This window comes from Atractosteus spatula, chromosome 2, assembly GCF_055471065.1.
Source record: "Atractosteus spatula isolate fAtrSpa1 chromosome 2, fAtrSpa1.hap1, whole genome shotgun sequence".
NCBI classification, from domain to species: Eukaryota; Metazoa; Chordata; class Actinopteri; order Semionotiformes; family Lepisosteidae; genus Atractosteus; species Atractosteus spatula.
The window spans coordinates 73,321,803-73,339,028 of NC_142707.1; the positions used below are offsets into that span (position 1 = coordinate 73,321,803).

General features: G+C 33.2%; 2 protein-coding genes and 1 pseudogene across 2 annotated transcripts; 1 reads left to right on the top strand and 2 right to left on the bottom strand.

The window, feature by feature from the left end:
• Window positions 1-1,581: 1,581 nt before the first annotated feature.
• LOC148840222 (trace amine-associated receptor 13c-like) lies at window positions 1,582-2,598 on the bottom strand. The gene has a single exon (XM_088936680.1). It carries the CDS (start codon window positions 2,596-2,598, stop codon window positions 1,582-1,584), a length of 1,017 nt encoding a protein of 338 aa, XP_088792806.1.
• A 4,346-nt stretch (window positions 2,599-6,944) lies between these two features.
• Window positions 6,945-7,942, top strand: LOC148840223 (trace amine-associated receptor 13c-like; annotated as a pseudogene).
• An 8,054-nt stretch (window positions 7,943-15,996) lies between these two features.
• Window positions 15,997-17,013, bottom strand: LOC148840224 (trace amine-associated receptor 13c-like). Its single transcript, XM_088907417.1, has one exon. The coding sequence runs from the start codon at window positions 17,011-17,013 to the stop codon at window positions 15,997-15,999; it is 1,017 nt and encodes a 338-aa protein (XP_088763543.1).
• Window positions 17,014-17,226: the final 213 nt, after the last annotated feature.

Genomic DNA, 17,226 nt, shown 5'->3' on the forward strand with positions numbered 1-17,226 from the left:
GGTTTGTTCTTCACATGGACAATAAGTTATGTTAGTGTAGAACTATGGAGATTCATCCTAGGAGAAAGGCTTGTGAACTTTGCTTTTCACTATAGCAATATAAACATACTTTAACTTAAACAATCTTTAACCAGGTTTGTTAGCTTTGTACAGCAGTATCCTGATTGGATACTGTCCCACTTGTACTGTACAGTACATAAAACACATATGTAGGCCTTTTTTTCTCCCAATTAAGGTACAGCTGTATAGAGGATTTTCATCTCATAATTAAGACTTCATACACTCCGCCGTCGAACGTATTTCTCCTACAGAGGACTTTTAATATGTAACATAATAAAAATGAAATTTGTGCTAAATATTTAGTTATTAAAATAAAATTGATCTGACAACTATAAAGTAGGCAGCTACAGAACTATAAAACGGTCCTCACACATTAATATTATTTCAATTCTAAACTATTTAATCATTATTGTTTATATTTAAATAACCTTTAACTTTTAATTGACTTTTTAAAATTTATTAAGTTGCCTGTCTTAGTAAACTTGCATAAAATTATACTTTTTGTCCCAAAGGAGCTACATTGACTTTGAAGTGCAGATTGCAAAATGCAATAAAAATTTAAATTAAAGTTCAAAACCACAGAAAAAAGCTCTAGAAGCACATAATTAAACTTTCAAATCCAAATAAATATGTTTTATTAAACAATTTTGCATATTTAACTAAATTAATGTTTTAATTTTTTCAATGTTTTCTTATAAGAGGTGAAATGTGATAAAAACACAGAAGAAAGTAAAGCGATATAGGACCTGCATATCAATGTGCTGCTTTTCTCTACAACTGTTAATATTTGCTTTTATCATCAAAGTTTTGTACTTCATACTTATTTTTTTGCATAACAATTTCATGAGTACAATACTTTAGCAAAAAGTACCAGGATAAAAAAAGAAAACAAAAATAGTGGGAAACATTTTAAACATTTTTTTTGCAATGCAAAATTAAGTAATTAAATGTTTCATTTTAGGTTTTCATGCTGTTAAGTATGTCAGCTTGAAATAAAAGTTCAACCAGTATTAATTAGCAAAAAAATAAATAAAATCACAGCTGTACCTACAGGTTCTAATAAACACTTTAAATTAAAGGAAAAGTCATTATGTAATAAACCATAACATTGCGTTTAAAATTGATTCATCTTGTTTTTATGCTACTGTTTAAGAATGTAAAATCAACGTCTATCCAGTATTTATGAGTAAAATAATATTAAAAACTCAGTTGTTGCTGCAGGGTACCCATGTGACACCGGTCATCCCAGCACCTCACCCTCTATTCATACTAATAAACATAAACACCTCTGTGAAGACATTGAAATAAAAGAAATAAATCGTCATGCAACAAAAATATTAACACTCCAGTCAAAACAGCCCATCAGCAGGTTTTATTACACTTCTTGGAGCTGGACATCTACACTGACATTAAAGATACACGCAGAGGATAAAAACAATCCTCCGGATTTCTTTTTTAAATGAATTGGAACATTAGTTTTTTTTTTCTCTAATTTTCTTATGTAATGGGACAACTGTAAATTTAAATGTCTTTAGAAAACACATTTATCAGGGAGGATTCTATTTGAAATATCTTAAGGGTAACAATCAGCTTAACTGACTTCTGGAACCAGGGATAAAACAAAGCATAAATAATAGGATTGATAGCAGAATTAAAATATAACAACCAACCTAGAACACTAAGTAGTAAAGAGGTTCGGCCCACATTTTTAAGAACAAGACTGCATATATAATATGGCACCAAACAGAGCAGAAATGCAATCACTAATATTCCTAATGTTTTTGCAGCTTTCCTTTCAGATGTTGAAGATATTTTATTATTGCCTCCATCTGCTGAACGCATTTGCTCTGTAACAGAGCTGATTGCTCGTGCATGCTTTTGAGCAACTACAAAAATCTTGAAATATAATGTTATCATTACAGAACAGGGCAATATCAATGTAAATACCAAATCAGTTATTACCCAGCTTTTAGTTATGAAAAACAAACAGTCTCCAAGGCAAATGTTCAGTTTTTCAGCACCACCAATATTTCCATTAAAATACATGAAGGCCAAATTGTACAGTAGTGATAGCAGCCAATTAAGCAATATGACAGAGGATGTTATATTAATTGAGACTTTAGTAGAATAAATTAATGGGTAACACACAGCAAAATAGCGGTCAATAGCTATGCATGCAACATTACCAATTGAAACAGATGTGAGAAAAAAAACAGATATATTATAAAGTATGCAAAATATTTCTCCAAAATACCAACAGGTTTCTATGAATAAAATTAAACAGAAAGGCATCACAGCTGCTCCTACTAGAAAATCTGCCACAGCCAGAGAGAGCACGAGGAAGTTGGTTGGTGTGTGGAGCTGCTTGAAGTGAGAGATAGAGATGATCACCATCAGGTTTCCACACACTGTCAGCATCACCACTGCTGCTGCAGAAGCATACATCAACACATATATAGCTGGAGATCGGACTTCTTTCAGGCAGGATGAATTAGATTCAAAGCAGTATTCAGATATTTGAAATTCTAACAGTTCCATTGATGTGTTGCTATTCGAATTTCAAACTGTACTGTACTGTATTGCTATAATCATAAATTTGTAATAGAATGTAGACACAGTCAATTCTACTTGGTCCGCTTTACAGTGTCTGGGAATTCCTTGTTGGTGATGTGAAATTTATTACACAAGAAGTGTTGTTGACTCCTCCTGCTGTGAGCAGGATTTGATGACAGTTTGCTTGTCCTAATAATCTCTATTCTCCTGAGGTTACATGGCAAAGCTATCCCCTCCTATGTCTCAACTGTTTTTTAAAAATAAGAATTATAAATAATGAATTTCTAAGCAAACGTAATATATAAAATATGCCATATGTAGTTGGAAACCTAAATTATATTTACGTATTGTTAAAAAATAACACATAAAAGAAAATGACTAACAAAAAAATATAGCACACTAAAATAATAGGAAATATGTGTTATCAGAGGTGTAACTGTGGTCTGCTAACATGGATATTCACAGGGAAATAAGGCGTAAAACAATGTATTTATAAAGTAAATCTTGGAGACACTAACTAGCTATGTATTTGTATTTAATGCACTAAAACTTTAGTGCTCAGTGCAATTGACACAATATAACAAATTTGTCAGGCTTGCCCTGTTGTGCACAGTTGGGTAGTGGGGCAAGCTAGCTTTGGCACTGCAGCTAGTGATCAATCTGTCTCCTTTCTCTTTTTGCCACATAAAACTAATCACCTGATGAATCAGAGGAGCTGGTGTTCCTCTGAGAAAATACTCCGACCTGACCAAGCTCGGGGCTCTGTCAATGGGTTTGGACACTGAGCCCCTTGAGCGTCACCTTTGTGTGTATTCCCATGCTCTGCTTTGTTTGTTCTCTGACGCCTGCTTTGTCTCCTGATTGAGTTCATGGACAGTTTGTTTTTGACCTTGACCCTGGCTTTAAACTCAAACTGAACCTTACCACGCTCTGGACTCCCTTGATAACCATGGCACCATATTTGCCAGCATGCAGGCTATTTGGCTCGCCAGTCTGCAAGCATCCTGCTCCCTGATCCCCACTCTCTCCTGTTGCAGTAATGCCCATTCCCTGTGTGCTGTTTCCAGGCTCCCCAACTTTGCTGCCCCTTTGTCCAACAGCTACAATTGTTCTTGAAAGTAATCTTAAACTTTAAAATTAGGAAAGTCAAAATGTTTTGAAAAATGCAAATGTTCAGGCTACACACACAGTCTATTTAATTTGCAGCAAAGACTTAAATTGTGTTAAAAGAGAATTGATCTAATCTACACTTACCTAGCTGTAAAGAATCTGAGCAGAATTAACAACATTAAGAATTAGAGTAATTTCAATAGTATGTTTGATAGTTTTCTGGATGTTGTAAAAATATTTTGCACATCAATTAATAAATAACTGTGAAAAAATTGCCTGTAGACTTCTTTTAGCTAACAAAATGATAAAAGAACATTTATGATAGGTTAATAAAAATAATTATGTACAGAAAATAATGCACATACATTAAGGCAATAATAAAAACAAGATGTTCAGTAAAAGTTTGTACTGAATGCACTGCATTAATATTACACTGTCAAAATAAACAACAAAAATAAATGAAATGGGGAACTGTGCACCCCCTGGTGTTTGTCTGTCCTGTACCTTCTATTCTTTAGCCATTTATGAAGCTCACTTTTTCCTCTTCCTCCCTTATTAATATAGGGGGGCAAGCTCACACACTCTCCCTCTTTCTTCTCATGTGCATCACTCTCTGCATCCCCACGTACAGTATTCTCCTGTTCTGTGTATAGCATGCCCCTTTGTAATGAAAAGGGCCTATTTTGTTCCCTGCACCACAAGCATAGCAACCAGAGGAGGCTGCTTGCAGTCTGGCAAGTGTGATGAGACAGACAGCGTGGTGAGACAGTCTGTGATTACTCTGCCAGGCAGCTGGGAGCTGGGGGTCAGCTAGACGACGAGTGGGTGGGCCACTGCAAGACTGTTGAGCAGAGACAGGAGATGGGGAGAGGACAGCGCCCTCCACAACCATGCTGGCTCCAAATGCTGGTTCCCACTTCACCACGTGCCCAGCAACCCACTATGTGTATGGTGTTGGACTGTCCCATGAGCTCTCCTCTTTACCAGGCTCACTATTTCCTCTCCTTCCCCTATAAAAGTAAGGAAAAGCACTTAATCTCTCTTTCTTCTCATGTCAATCCACCAGATGTTGTCATCTTTCTCAAGATCATCAAAGATTCATAAGTTGGAAATATTAGTATTTGACACACATTTAAGGAGTTTACTTCTTGAGGCATAATTCACTTAGGGAGCTCTGGAGGGCTCTGCACACAGGTAGCTACATTATAAGTCTTGTAGAATGGTACTTATCATTAAAAGAACTTTTACAGATTATGGGGCTGAACACGTCGAAAAGAGACGAAGCAAAGTTTTAGTAATAACAGAAACTTGAGTTCACTTCAACCCAAGCTACAATTAGAGCATGGTCTGGAAACTTTTAGACCTTGAAAGAAAGGGTTGCTAACAGAGTTTATTAAAGTCTAAGAAATTAGTCCAAAAGTATCTGCCTAAACAATTTCTCAGTGACTTAGGCCGATATAAACTACATCATTTTTGGAAAATAGAACATTTCACAAAGTAACTTGTAGTAACACTCACTTTCACTACATTCATAAATAGAAACGTGGTGAAACTTTATTATTATAAGAACACAATAAAGGTAACACTTTTATTGTGAGGAGGAGGCCAATCTTCTTATCTAGCCCATTTGGTAGTTGGTGATTAATTGAAATATCACAGTCTTTAATTGATTAAATTTAATACTTTAAACTATCCTAACACATGATCCACGGCAAAAGACTGGGCTGTTATTTTTAGTTGTTTTTTTAATTTGATCATTAAACGACAAAAACTTTAACTCGAAAACAAGATCAATTTAATACATTTCTTCCTTCCTCTTCCCTCTCTCTCCCCAGACCTTATGAGAATCACACCTGTATCTTTCATTTTTAATACTCCGGATCTTGAAAGTGACAGTAGAAAACTCGAGCAATAAATTATGTACAATGATAATCTGGAGAGCATTCACTAATAAAGTTAGACAGTTTGTGATATTGGAGCAACACAAATGCTCCAATAATGTTACAATGGCAGCAAGAAACATGTAAGAAAGACAAATACTCTGTTGATATGTTAGGACATGTGTAATAGCTAAACTGCCACAATTGTCTTAAAGATGTTGTATACAGCCTGAACATTTGCTTTTGTCAAAAAATATTTTGCCCTTCCCAATTTTATAGTTTAGTGTTAAATTTAATAATGATTTTGAAATCTCCCAAGATGGGACTCTACGCAACCCAGGAGCATTAAGAACCCAATTCCAGGATGAACAGGCAGCAAAGTTGGGGAGTGCAAACAGCACACATTACTGAGACAGGGAGGAGTGGGGATCATGTATTTTGTGGTTGGAGAGCAAGATGCTTGCAGACTGGCGAGCCGAGTAGCCACACATGCAGGCAGATGTGATGTTGTGGCTAGCTAGGGAGTCCAGAGTGTGGTACAGGTAAGGCATGGATCAGATTTAGAATCCAAACGAAGCAAGGGCTGTAACCAGGTTCACTCAGAGTTCAAAGCCAGGGTCGAAGTCAAAAACAGTTTTATGTGTTTTCTAGCTTGTTCCACAGCCCAGCAGCCAGGGAGGCCTAACAAATTTTTGATATTGTGACAATAACACTGAGCACTAAAGATTTAGTGCATTAAAGACAAATACATGACTAGTTGGTGTCTCCAAGATTTACTTTTAAATGCATTGTTTTCAGCCTTCTTTCCCTTTTAACATCCATGACAGCAGGCTGCAGTTATACCTCTGATTCTAACACATACTCTACTTCCTATTATTTCAGTGTGCTATAATTATTTGGTGTACTTTCTCTTTTCTTGTTATTTAATAACACTAAGTAAATATAATTTAGCTTTCCACCTTCATATGGCATATGGCATACAGTACATTTTGTATATTAGGTTTACTAAGAAATCAATTAATTTCTAAAATATATATGACATTTTATATATTAAGTTAGAACTTCATCATTAATAATTCTTATTTTTAATACAGTTCAGAAAGAGGGTGGGGTTAGCTTTGTTGTGTAACCTCGGGAGAATAGAGATTATTAGGACAAACTAACAGCAGGAGGAGTCAACAACCCTTCTTGTACTATAAATGCCACATCACCAACATGGAATTCCCAGATACTGTAAGGAAAACAAGTGCAATTGATTACTCTTTATTACACATTTATGGTTATAGCAATACAGTACCAGTTTAAAATTTGAATAGTGACACATCAATGGAACTGTTAGAATTTCAAGTAGTTGAATACTGTTTTGAATCTAATTTATCCTGCCTGAAGGAAGTCCAATCTACAGCTGTTTATGCGGTGATGTATATTTCTGCAGTGGCAGTGGTGATGCTGACAGTGTGTGGAAACCTGGTGGTGATCATCTCTATCTCTCACTTCAAGCAGCTCCATACACCAACTAACTTCCTAATGCTCTCCCTGACTGTGGCAGATTTTCTAGTAGGAGCAGCTGTGATGCCTTTTTATTTAATTTTATTCATAGAAACCTGTTGGTATTTTGGAGAAATATTTTGCATACTTTATAATATATCTGTTTTTTTTCTCACATCTGTTTCAGTTAGTAATGTTGCATGCATAGCTATTGATCGCTATTTTGCTGTGTGTTACCCTTTGCTTTATTCTGCTAAAGTCACAGATGATATTACAGCTTCTGTCATATTACTTAATTGGCTGCTATCACTACTGTACAAATTGACCTTCATGTATTTTAATGGAAATATGGGTGGTGCTGAAAAACTGAACATCTTGGAGACTGTATGCTTTTTATATCTAAAAGCTGGGTAATAATTGATTTATTATGTACATTGATATTGCCTTGTTCTATAATGACAACATTATATTTCAAGATTTTCGTAGTTGCTCGAAAGCATGCACGAGCAATCAGCTCTGTTACAGAGCAAATGCATTCAGCAGATGGAGCGAATAATAAAATTTCCACAAAATCTGAAAGGAAAGCTGCAAAAACATTAGGAATATTAGTGATTGTATTTCTTCTCTGTTTGGTACCATATTACATATGCAGTCTCGCTCTTGAAAATGTGGACCGGTCCTCTTTAGTACTTCGTTTTCTAGGTTGGTTGTTATATTTTAATTCTGCCATCAATCCTATCATTTACGCTTTGTTTTATCCCTGGTTCCAGAAGTGCGTTAAGCTAATTGTTACACTTAAAATATTTAAAATAGAATCCTCCCTCATAAATGTATTTTCTAAAGAGATTTAAATTTACAGCCGTCTCTTTAAATACTAAATATAAGAATTAATTTAATGCTGTAATTGTTTATAGATAAAGTTTTTTTATTTTATACTATATTAAATTTGTGTTTAATATTTCTTTAAAGATCTCTATAACATACTTATCAAAGCACCTATAAACACCTTTTAAACTGCAGGATTGCTTTTGTGCTTGGTATTTACAAATTGTAATTGTAATTGTTAAAGTCTACTATTTTAAATTCAGATGTGATATTTCTTTAATGATTATCTTATATTATACTATTAAATCATGATCAAAGCCACTAAAAATACCTTTTTTGAAAAACAATGTGGAGGATTGCTTTCATTCTTGTTACTCACATCAGTGTGGATTTCTAGTTTTTTTTAGAAGTATGGTATAATAAAAACTGCTGATGGGCATGCTTTAACAGGACTGTTACTGTTGTTTTACATGATGACTTTTTCCTGTTATTTTAATGTTTTTACAGAAATGTTTATGAACAGCACATATAGAGGTGAGCTATGATAGTGACTGTGGGGCATGAGGATCCTATAGCTACAGTTCATATTTTATATTTATTTTTCTCATGAATACTGGATAAACCTTGATTTCAATCTTATACAACACCATAAAAACAGCCTAAATCTAAATTTTAAATGGAGTGTTACAGTTCTATCACATAATTACTTGATGATTTCAGAGTATTCACAGACTTGGGGAGCCCATGGCTTTTATCTATTGTGGGCATTATTCTATTTTTGCTCATAAATACTGGTTACAACTTTATTTCACTTTTACACACTTAACAGCATGAAAACAACCTAACTGCAATGTTACTCAATCTGGTTTGTAAAAAATACATTAAAAAATGTTACCCCCTTTTTTTAAAACTTTTCCTGGTATTCTTTGCAAAATCTGTGTACTGCAGAGAATTGTCAGCTGCAGAGAAAAGCACATTAATTTGCAGGTACTACATTGCTTTTCTTTCTTCAATTTCTTTATCACATTTCTTCTATTATTGTAGGAGAAAAATTCAATCTTAAAGGTTATATATGAAAAACTTATTTTAAAAAATAAGTAAAAAAATAAAAATTATTATTAAATATATATATGGTTTTGAAGGTTTAATTATGAGCTTTTATTTTTTTCTGTGTTATTGAATTTTGTTTTGTTTTTCGCACTTTGGAGGCAGTATAATCGGCACAAACAGACAAAAATGCACATTTCAGTAAAAGTTTATGCTGATACACTAGGGCACAGTACCAATTAAGATAATAAATATCTATAAAAATGTCGATTAAACATTAAAGCTTAATCAAATATAATACATAATGATTAAAATGTTTAGAGTTGTAAACATACTGTTCATGTATAAGGACCTTATTAACCCATTGCATATTTATGGTGGTACAGTATATCTGTATTATATTTAGTAAAGAATGGTGGTCCCACTGTTTAATTCGTATGTCAAAATGTGCTGGAGTTCAATATTAATGGAAGAGAAAGGACTTATGAGAGGCAATGAAGATACTGGAATGTTTATGATCTTCACATAATGCTTAACATCAAGGTAACATTTTCAAAACGTTTTGAAGCCACCAATGCTAATAAAATATTATGATAGCAAGATAAAAACATGAGAAATTTAAAATACCATAATCACTTGCTAGTAGATGTACCCTGGAAATATTTTTACTCTGGACCCATCGTCTGGTGTCAGATTGTATGATCTGGCTTTAACCTATACTGGTTATGAGACAGAGCTCAGTGATCATGTTACAGAACTGATGTTACCTCATTGAAACATAGGCAGTTCAGAATTCTATGGCAGCTTAATACCCAGTCTATTAGCACAGTAATGCAATGGTTTGAATTTACTGAAACTATTAGATATTGAGAACAGTAATTTGAGAAAGTGCTTTTATTGCTACTAAGAATGAATGAAGTCTACACAAAAATTACTCGGACAACAACAAAATATGAATAGCAAACCATAAAAAGTAATAAATATCATCTGCCTTTATATATGGCAGATCATTCACTAAGGGATTATTGAGATAAAGGATTATTGAGATACAGATGCAGCCATTCAAAACGAGCGGGGTACGCTGTAGTACAACGCAGTGGGCGTGTCACATCAAAATGCATCATGACGCATCATACATCATGTAAATTAGATTGTGTTAATAGGATTCGGAATCACCTTATAAAACCACCAGGTGGAGCTAATAAAGCTTAACCTCTCATGTAAAGCATTTGAGCTGTCACCAGAAAACACCCAGTTTTGAATCTCGATCACTGCTTAGGGACAATTTTTATTCAATTAAGAATTTAAGTTGTATACTCTTTAGACTTTTAAATTTAAACTGTGTATTACAGCATATTAATCATTAAATATGAAAAAGTTGGTATATTTTCTGAAAGCAAGATTGCTCAGTTGGACAAAAGTACACAACCTAGCACTTTTATCATAAATATTTTAATTATGCAGAAATATTTTATGCATCAAAGGCTTTACCGAACATATTACTATTAGTATTAATAATGAATGACCTTGGACAATCTGTAAACTCAAAGTATTACATACAAATTAAGATTTGAGAATCTCTGATACACCATGCCAATCACATGCTCATAAACGATATTAATTTAGGAACATAAACATATTATGTAAACTGTATATGGCTGGTATTGGTAGTTTAAAGAAAAAATACACACCAGTATTCCATTTCTCCCTAAACATTTTAAGCATCAAAGTCTTACATGTGGTTATTTCTGAAACTTTTTTACGTGCTCCTTCTGACCATATTACGTTTATGTACTTTGTGAGAAAAGTGATAGTTTTAACCTTTTCTGCGAATATGCTTGTTATCGGAGTAAACAAAAGCATACTTTTAGAATTTGATTAATAGGGAATATAATATGGAATCATGTATCTAAAGAAATTAATAATGATATTCATGTACTGTAGCACAAACAGTAGTATAAGACTTTCTATTGATATGTGTATGGCTGTTTCAGTGCTTGCTATGTAACTGTGTCTGTGGTGTAATGGTGTGATGATTAAATCAGTGACTGATTTATAAGGCTGAGGTCAGGTGTTCAAATCCAGCAATCACCATGAGTTTTCTTTTAACAAATAAACATTTCTTTAAAAACCTAAAATAGCAAATATTATGGAAACTATATTGACATTTTTAGAATTTGATTAATAGGGAATATACAGTAATATGGAATTGCGTATCTAAAGAAATTAATAATGATATAATTATATTCATATACTGTAGCTTAAATCCTGTTAAACTAAAAATTAGACACAAGAAGAGTATTATTGGACAATGTTGTGTGGCTCTGGTGAAATGTCTCTGTAAACTGAAGAGTTAAAAGGAGAAACTTGTGTATCGCCTCCTTTTAAACTTGTAAAAAGGAACATTCCAATGTTAATGCGACACGGAAGATATTAATAAAGTAGGGCTTTCGGGCTCACGTGGGTTTGCACCTTACACCCTGCAGTACCGCTGTGTACATACAGTACGAACATGTGATATTTAGAAATATAAAAAATGTCAATATAGTGTCCATAATATTTGCTATTTTAGTTTTTCAAAGAAATGTTTATTTGTTAAAAGAAAAGAAAAAGAAAAGTATGTTATTTATTTTATTATTATAAAGAGAGTCTTTATTATAGACATGGCAGGCAAGAATTCTGCTACTGAACCATCATCATCCAGGTGGATGCTGCACATTGGTGGTGGTGGAGAGGAGTCCCCATTACCTGTAAAACGCTTTGAGTGGAGTGTCCAGTGTCATTCATTAATGATTAGTTTTGAAACAATTTAAGCTGTTTCAAGTGTGATTCCAAGGGACTAGTTAGTGCAGTGGGTTTTATGGCAAGGTCTCCATCTAGTATATCCGAGTTCAATTCCTGCTTAAGGCACAACTTTTTTTTCCAACAAAGTCTTTTTAAAAAAATAAAATAATAAATATAATGCATACTATATTATTTATTGTTTATATATATCACAATGTATTCAATGTTTAACTATATTAATAATGAAATAAAAATGTAAATGAGCACAAAACCAGTTCAACCAGTTTAATTCAATTCAATTTAAAATATTTTATTCATCCCAGTAGGGCAATTTAACACGTCTTTACAACAAATATATTGTTGTATATATCATAATTATTATTGAGAATAACAAAGTAGTATTAAAAAGACCACTGAAATTATACTTATATATCTGATCTTTATTAACAGTTATTAACAGTATTAATTTATTAATAATAAATAATAATTTCAAACTTCTTGTATCTTTTTAAGAGTCATTTGTTTTCTCTGGTTTGCATAACCTTCGCTTTCTTTTTAAAATGCCTATTTATGAGATACGATGTTTCAGTTGTCAATAACTTTGCAGAAAATGACACAGAGACTTCAAATCACAGGCATTTTAAAGAACGCAATTTGCGAACATTTTTCACAGCTTTTATTTAAACAATATCTAGTACCTGGTTGCATTTTTAGAAACCTTAGTTTGAATAAAGTGAATCCCTGGTGTAAGTGAGTTCATTACGCGATAACACTTTATGGATCAGTAATTTTTATGCATCAGTCAAAACATTCTGAAGTCTTTAAGAAATATAAAAAATGTAACATAATATTGTATGGCTCAGTAGGCAACTGATTCTTTTATTTTTTAAGGAAAATCAAAAAATAGAAATAATAACGTATCCCATCCTAAATTAGAAATTGCATGACTTTAAAAGCCATAAAAAATGGGTTTACATCATTAAAAAAAGGCTTCTAAAAATGCAGCCAGGTACTGGATATTGTTTAAATAAAAGCTGTGAAAATTTTCACAAATCAATATCTTTTAAATGCCTGTGGTTTGAAGACTCTGTGTCGTTTTTCACAAAGTTATTGACATCTGAAACAGCGTGTCTCATAAATAGGCCTTTTAATAAGTGAAGGTTATGAAAACCGGAGAAAACAAATGACTCTGAATTATAATAATGTATCTGATAATTATTAACCATATTAGTTTATTAATACCAGCTAATAATTTCAAAATGCTTCTTTTTTAATTTCAGCTGTCTTTTAAATTTTGTTTTGTTATTCTTGATTATAATTATAAGAATACACGCTATTATTGTTGTTGCTGCTGCTGTACCCACTGGGCTCCGACGTTTGAGTCGCCCACTTCTTCGACTAGCTTACCGTGCATTTTGAATGGATACATCTGTAAACTGTAAGTTTTTTGTTTACTTTTTAACTACACATTTAAAACACTTTAATTTTGTAAACGCAAAACACATTTCGTTGGTTTGGATGATTGCTGTGGGCAGTCAAGGAAGCTGTGAACAAGAAGGTTGCACAGATTAGGTGGTCGGCGATATGAGATTATGTGGTCGTCAGAAAAGAGGGTACCAGTAGAGGGATCATCTTATAAAATGGGAAAGTTCAAGTGAGTAGCTGCATCAGCATGTGTAGGCTGCAAAGAAACAAGTAAAGGTTTATTCCATGCTGAAAAGAGAAGAAAAGAAATGGAATGGAATAAATTTTTACTTGTTCAGATGGGACAGTTGACATTAATGGTCCTGAGAATAGAAAGGGTGTTAGGGTGGTAGGGCAGCACCAATGGAATATAGTTCCAGGAGTCCAGGAGTTCCTAATTTGAGTGATCTGAGGGTTATTTTTGGCTCAGAAGAATGGCCTGTCAATAACATGGGCATTGTTCCTCTTAACAATCCTCTTTTAATTAAAAAAAAAATGCATTTTGAAAGCTTGGTTATGGATGTCCATGTTGTTACTGCAAAGTCATCAGAACCTGAGGAACTGTGAAAAAGGGAGAAACTTTTTAGTATGTGTTGGGTGAAAGGAGCTGTACAGGAGCCAGCTGTGTGAAGTTGTGGATTTGTATTAGAATTAGAGAGTTGTGGGTGATTAATGGATGGGTTAATGTCCAGAAATGTAAGAGCAGTGGAAGATATGTTAACTGTACAGTGGAGGGATGGGTGGAAGTTGGTGAAGTGATGCAGGAAATGCTCTAGATGGTCATTAACCAGCAGCCATATCACCCTGCAACTGACAACTAAATATTTTATTGCTTTTTGATAAATAAAATATTAAAAAAACCTCAAAACTGGCGACCCCTTAAAACTAAGCATTTGTGAGCCTTGTCAGTACCTGAATGGGAGACCTCCTGGAAAAAAAACTAAGCTTGCCACCAAGACATGAGACTCCATCCAGATTTACATCAGAAAAGTTAAGCTGAAATACTGTATGTGCTATGCCTGAAAACACAAACAAATTTGGCTCAGCCAAATGTTTAGAAAAACTATATCAACTTAAAAAAAACTACACATAAATATTTCAGATGATAATTATAAAAATATAAAAATAGTGGCTTTATGGTATTTAAAAGCAAATATACATGTAAAAACTTCAATTACCGTTTTTTGTAAAGGGCATCTTTACACTCCATTACTCTTTCATTCATTCATTCATTATGGATAATATTTTAACATACTGTGATATATAAAATAATAAAATATAAATATAGTACACATATTGTTTATTGTATTTTATTATTAGGGTAAGAGTCTTAATTTTGCCCAAGGAACAACTATGTTAAAAGTACAACTTGCACATAGGCTGGGATTGAACCCAGACCCCCTGCATGAAACTAAATGGCAAGAATTCTACCACTGAGTTACTCGGATATATATTTCATTTTCCATTATAACAAATGCAGTCAAAACAAACATGTTTAATTCTTGATGCTGAAAATCAAGCAGGTGGATAGGTGGAGGTGGAATACTGATGTGTACATTTTTTTATGTTTTAGCTACCGCTACCACCTACATATGTATATTATATTTATATTCATAAATTAATATGATTAATGACATTCAGAAATGTTGTTATACTTTGGTTATTTTTATTGCCAACTCCCAAAATTTTCATTTAGTTACATGATTACATATTAAGTAAATTTAAACTAGTAGTAAAACAGATTAAATGAAGCAATTGTTTCAAAAGCATTGAACACACTAAAAGTTCCTCCTGCCAATCTTCTTTGGCCAGTGAAAAGTTAAGATAGGTATGCTGAATAATAATGCATATTCTGAGTTGCTGTATCTTTAAACAACTTCAGTTTCTTAAGGTTGAATGTTGGAATATAGTTTTATATACAGTAGTGGGCGAAATATGATAAAGACATTGAACATTAATGCAGATCAATGAAATTCAATAAATTCAGCAAATTCACATATACACGATTTTTGCATAAAGTCGCAGATCTCCATTTCTGTAAATAATAATAATAATAATAATAATAATAATAATAATAATAACTGCTTACACTTATATAGCGCTTTTCTGGACACTCCACTCAAAGCACTTTACAGGTAATGGGGACTCCCCTCAACCACCACCAATACTCTGAGATAAAAGGACAAAAAAATTATGTAATGGAACAGCAAAACTTCATTTAAAATTCTAATTTAGGCTGGTTTTATGCTGTTATTTAGGAATGTAAATTTGAAAAAAAGGTTATCAGCATTTATGATAATAATATGATAATAATAAAATCTCAGCTGTAGATGTAGGGTACTGATATCTGGTAGGTCGCCACAGCAGCTCAACTCTATACATACTGTTCATAAAAATTTTTCTAAAGACATTAACATAAAAGGAAAAATGTAATTTACATAATGTAAAACAATAGTAACACTCCTTTTAAAGCAGACACTTCTGTATGGTTTATTATACTTCTCAAAATTAGGAATCTGTACTGACTTTTATAACATATTAAAGATAAACATATTAAGAAGAAATATGACATATTAAATATGAAAACAAACCTCCAGATTTTTTAAAAGTATTTTCAGTTGCTTGGATCAAGACTTTATAGGGTAATATTGGATGATCTTTAAAGAAGTATTAAATCTGAAATTCATATAGTATAACACAGGATAGACGACTTTAATAAAGATTGTCAGAATTAAATGAATTCTCACATGATTTATATTTTGTAAGTAAAGGGAAGGCTGTAAATTTAGATCTCTTTAGAAAACACATTTATCAAGGAGGATTCTATTTCAAATATCTTCAATGTAAAAATCATCTTAACTGACTTCTGGAACCAGGGATAAAACAAGGCGTAAATTATAGGATTTATAGCAGAATTAAAATATAACAACCAGCCTAGAAAACGAAGTACTAAGGAGGTCTGGTCATTATTTTCAAGAACGAGACAGCATATGTAATATGGTACCAAACAGAGAAGAAATACAATCACTAATATTCCTAATGTTTTTGCAGCTTTCCATTCAGATTTTGTGGAAATTTTATTATTGCCTCTATCTGCTGAACGCATTTGCTCTGTAACAGAGCTGATTGCTCGTGCATGCTTTCGAGCAACTATGAAAATCTTGAAGTATAGTGCTATCATTAAAGAACAAGGCAAAATCAATGTAAATATTAAATCAATTATTACCCAGCTTTTAGTAGTGAAAAGCATACAGTCTCCAAGACAAATGTTCAGTTTTTCAGCACCACCAATATTTCCATTAAAATACATGAATGCAAAATTGTACAGTAGTGATAGCAGCCAAGTAAGTGATATGACAGAGGATGTTATATTAACTGTTACTTTAGTAGAATAAAGTAATGGGTAACACACAGCAAAATAGCGGTCAATAGCTATGCATGCAACATTACAAATTGAAACAGATGTGAGGAAAAAAACAAATAAGTTATAAAACATACAAAAAATGTCACCAAAATACCAACATGTTTCTATGATTAAAATTAAACAGAAAGGCATCACAGCTGCTCCTACTAGGAAATCTGCCACAGCCAGAGAAAGCACGAGGAAGTTGGTTGGTGTGTGGAGCTGCTTGAAGTGAGAGATAGAAATAATCACCACCAGGTTTCCACACACTGTCAGCATCACCACTGCTGCTGCTGAAGTATACATCACCACATACACAGCTGCAGGTCGAACTTCTTTCGGGCAGGATGAATTAGATTCAAAGCAGTATTCAGATATTTGTAATTCTAATAGTTCCATAGGTGTGTTGCTATTTGAATTTCAAACTGGTACTGTATTGCTATAATCATAAATTTGTAATAGAATGTAGACACAGTCAGTTTCACTTGGTCTGCTTTACAGTGTCTGGCAATTCCTTGTTGTTAATGTAGTATTTATAACACCAGAGGGGTTTTGACTCCTCCTGCTGTTAGCAGGATTTGATTACATTTTGCTTGGCCTAATATTCTCTAC

Bases quoted from the DNA above. Each gene is read 5' to 3' on its own strand.
- LOC148840222 (XM_088936680.1), bottom strand. From the start codon at position 2,598: ATGGAACTGTTAGAATTTCAAATATCTGAATACTGCTTTGAATCTAAT.
- LOC148840224 (XM_088907417.1), bottom strand. From the start codon at position 17,013: ATGGAACTATTAGAATTACAAATATCTGAATACTGCTTTGAATCTAAT.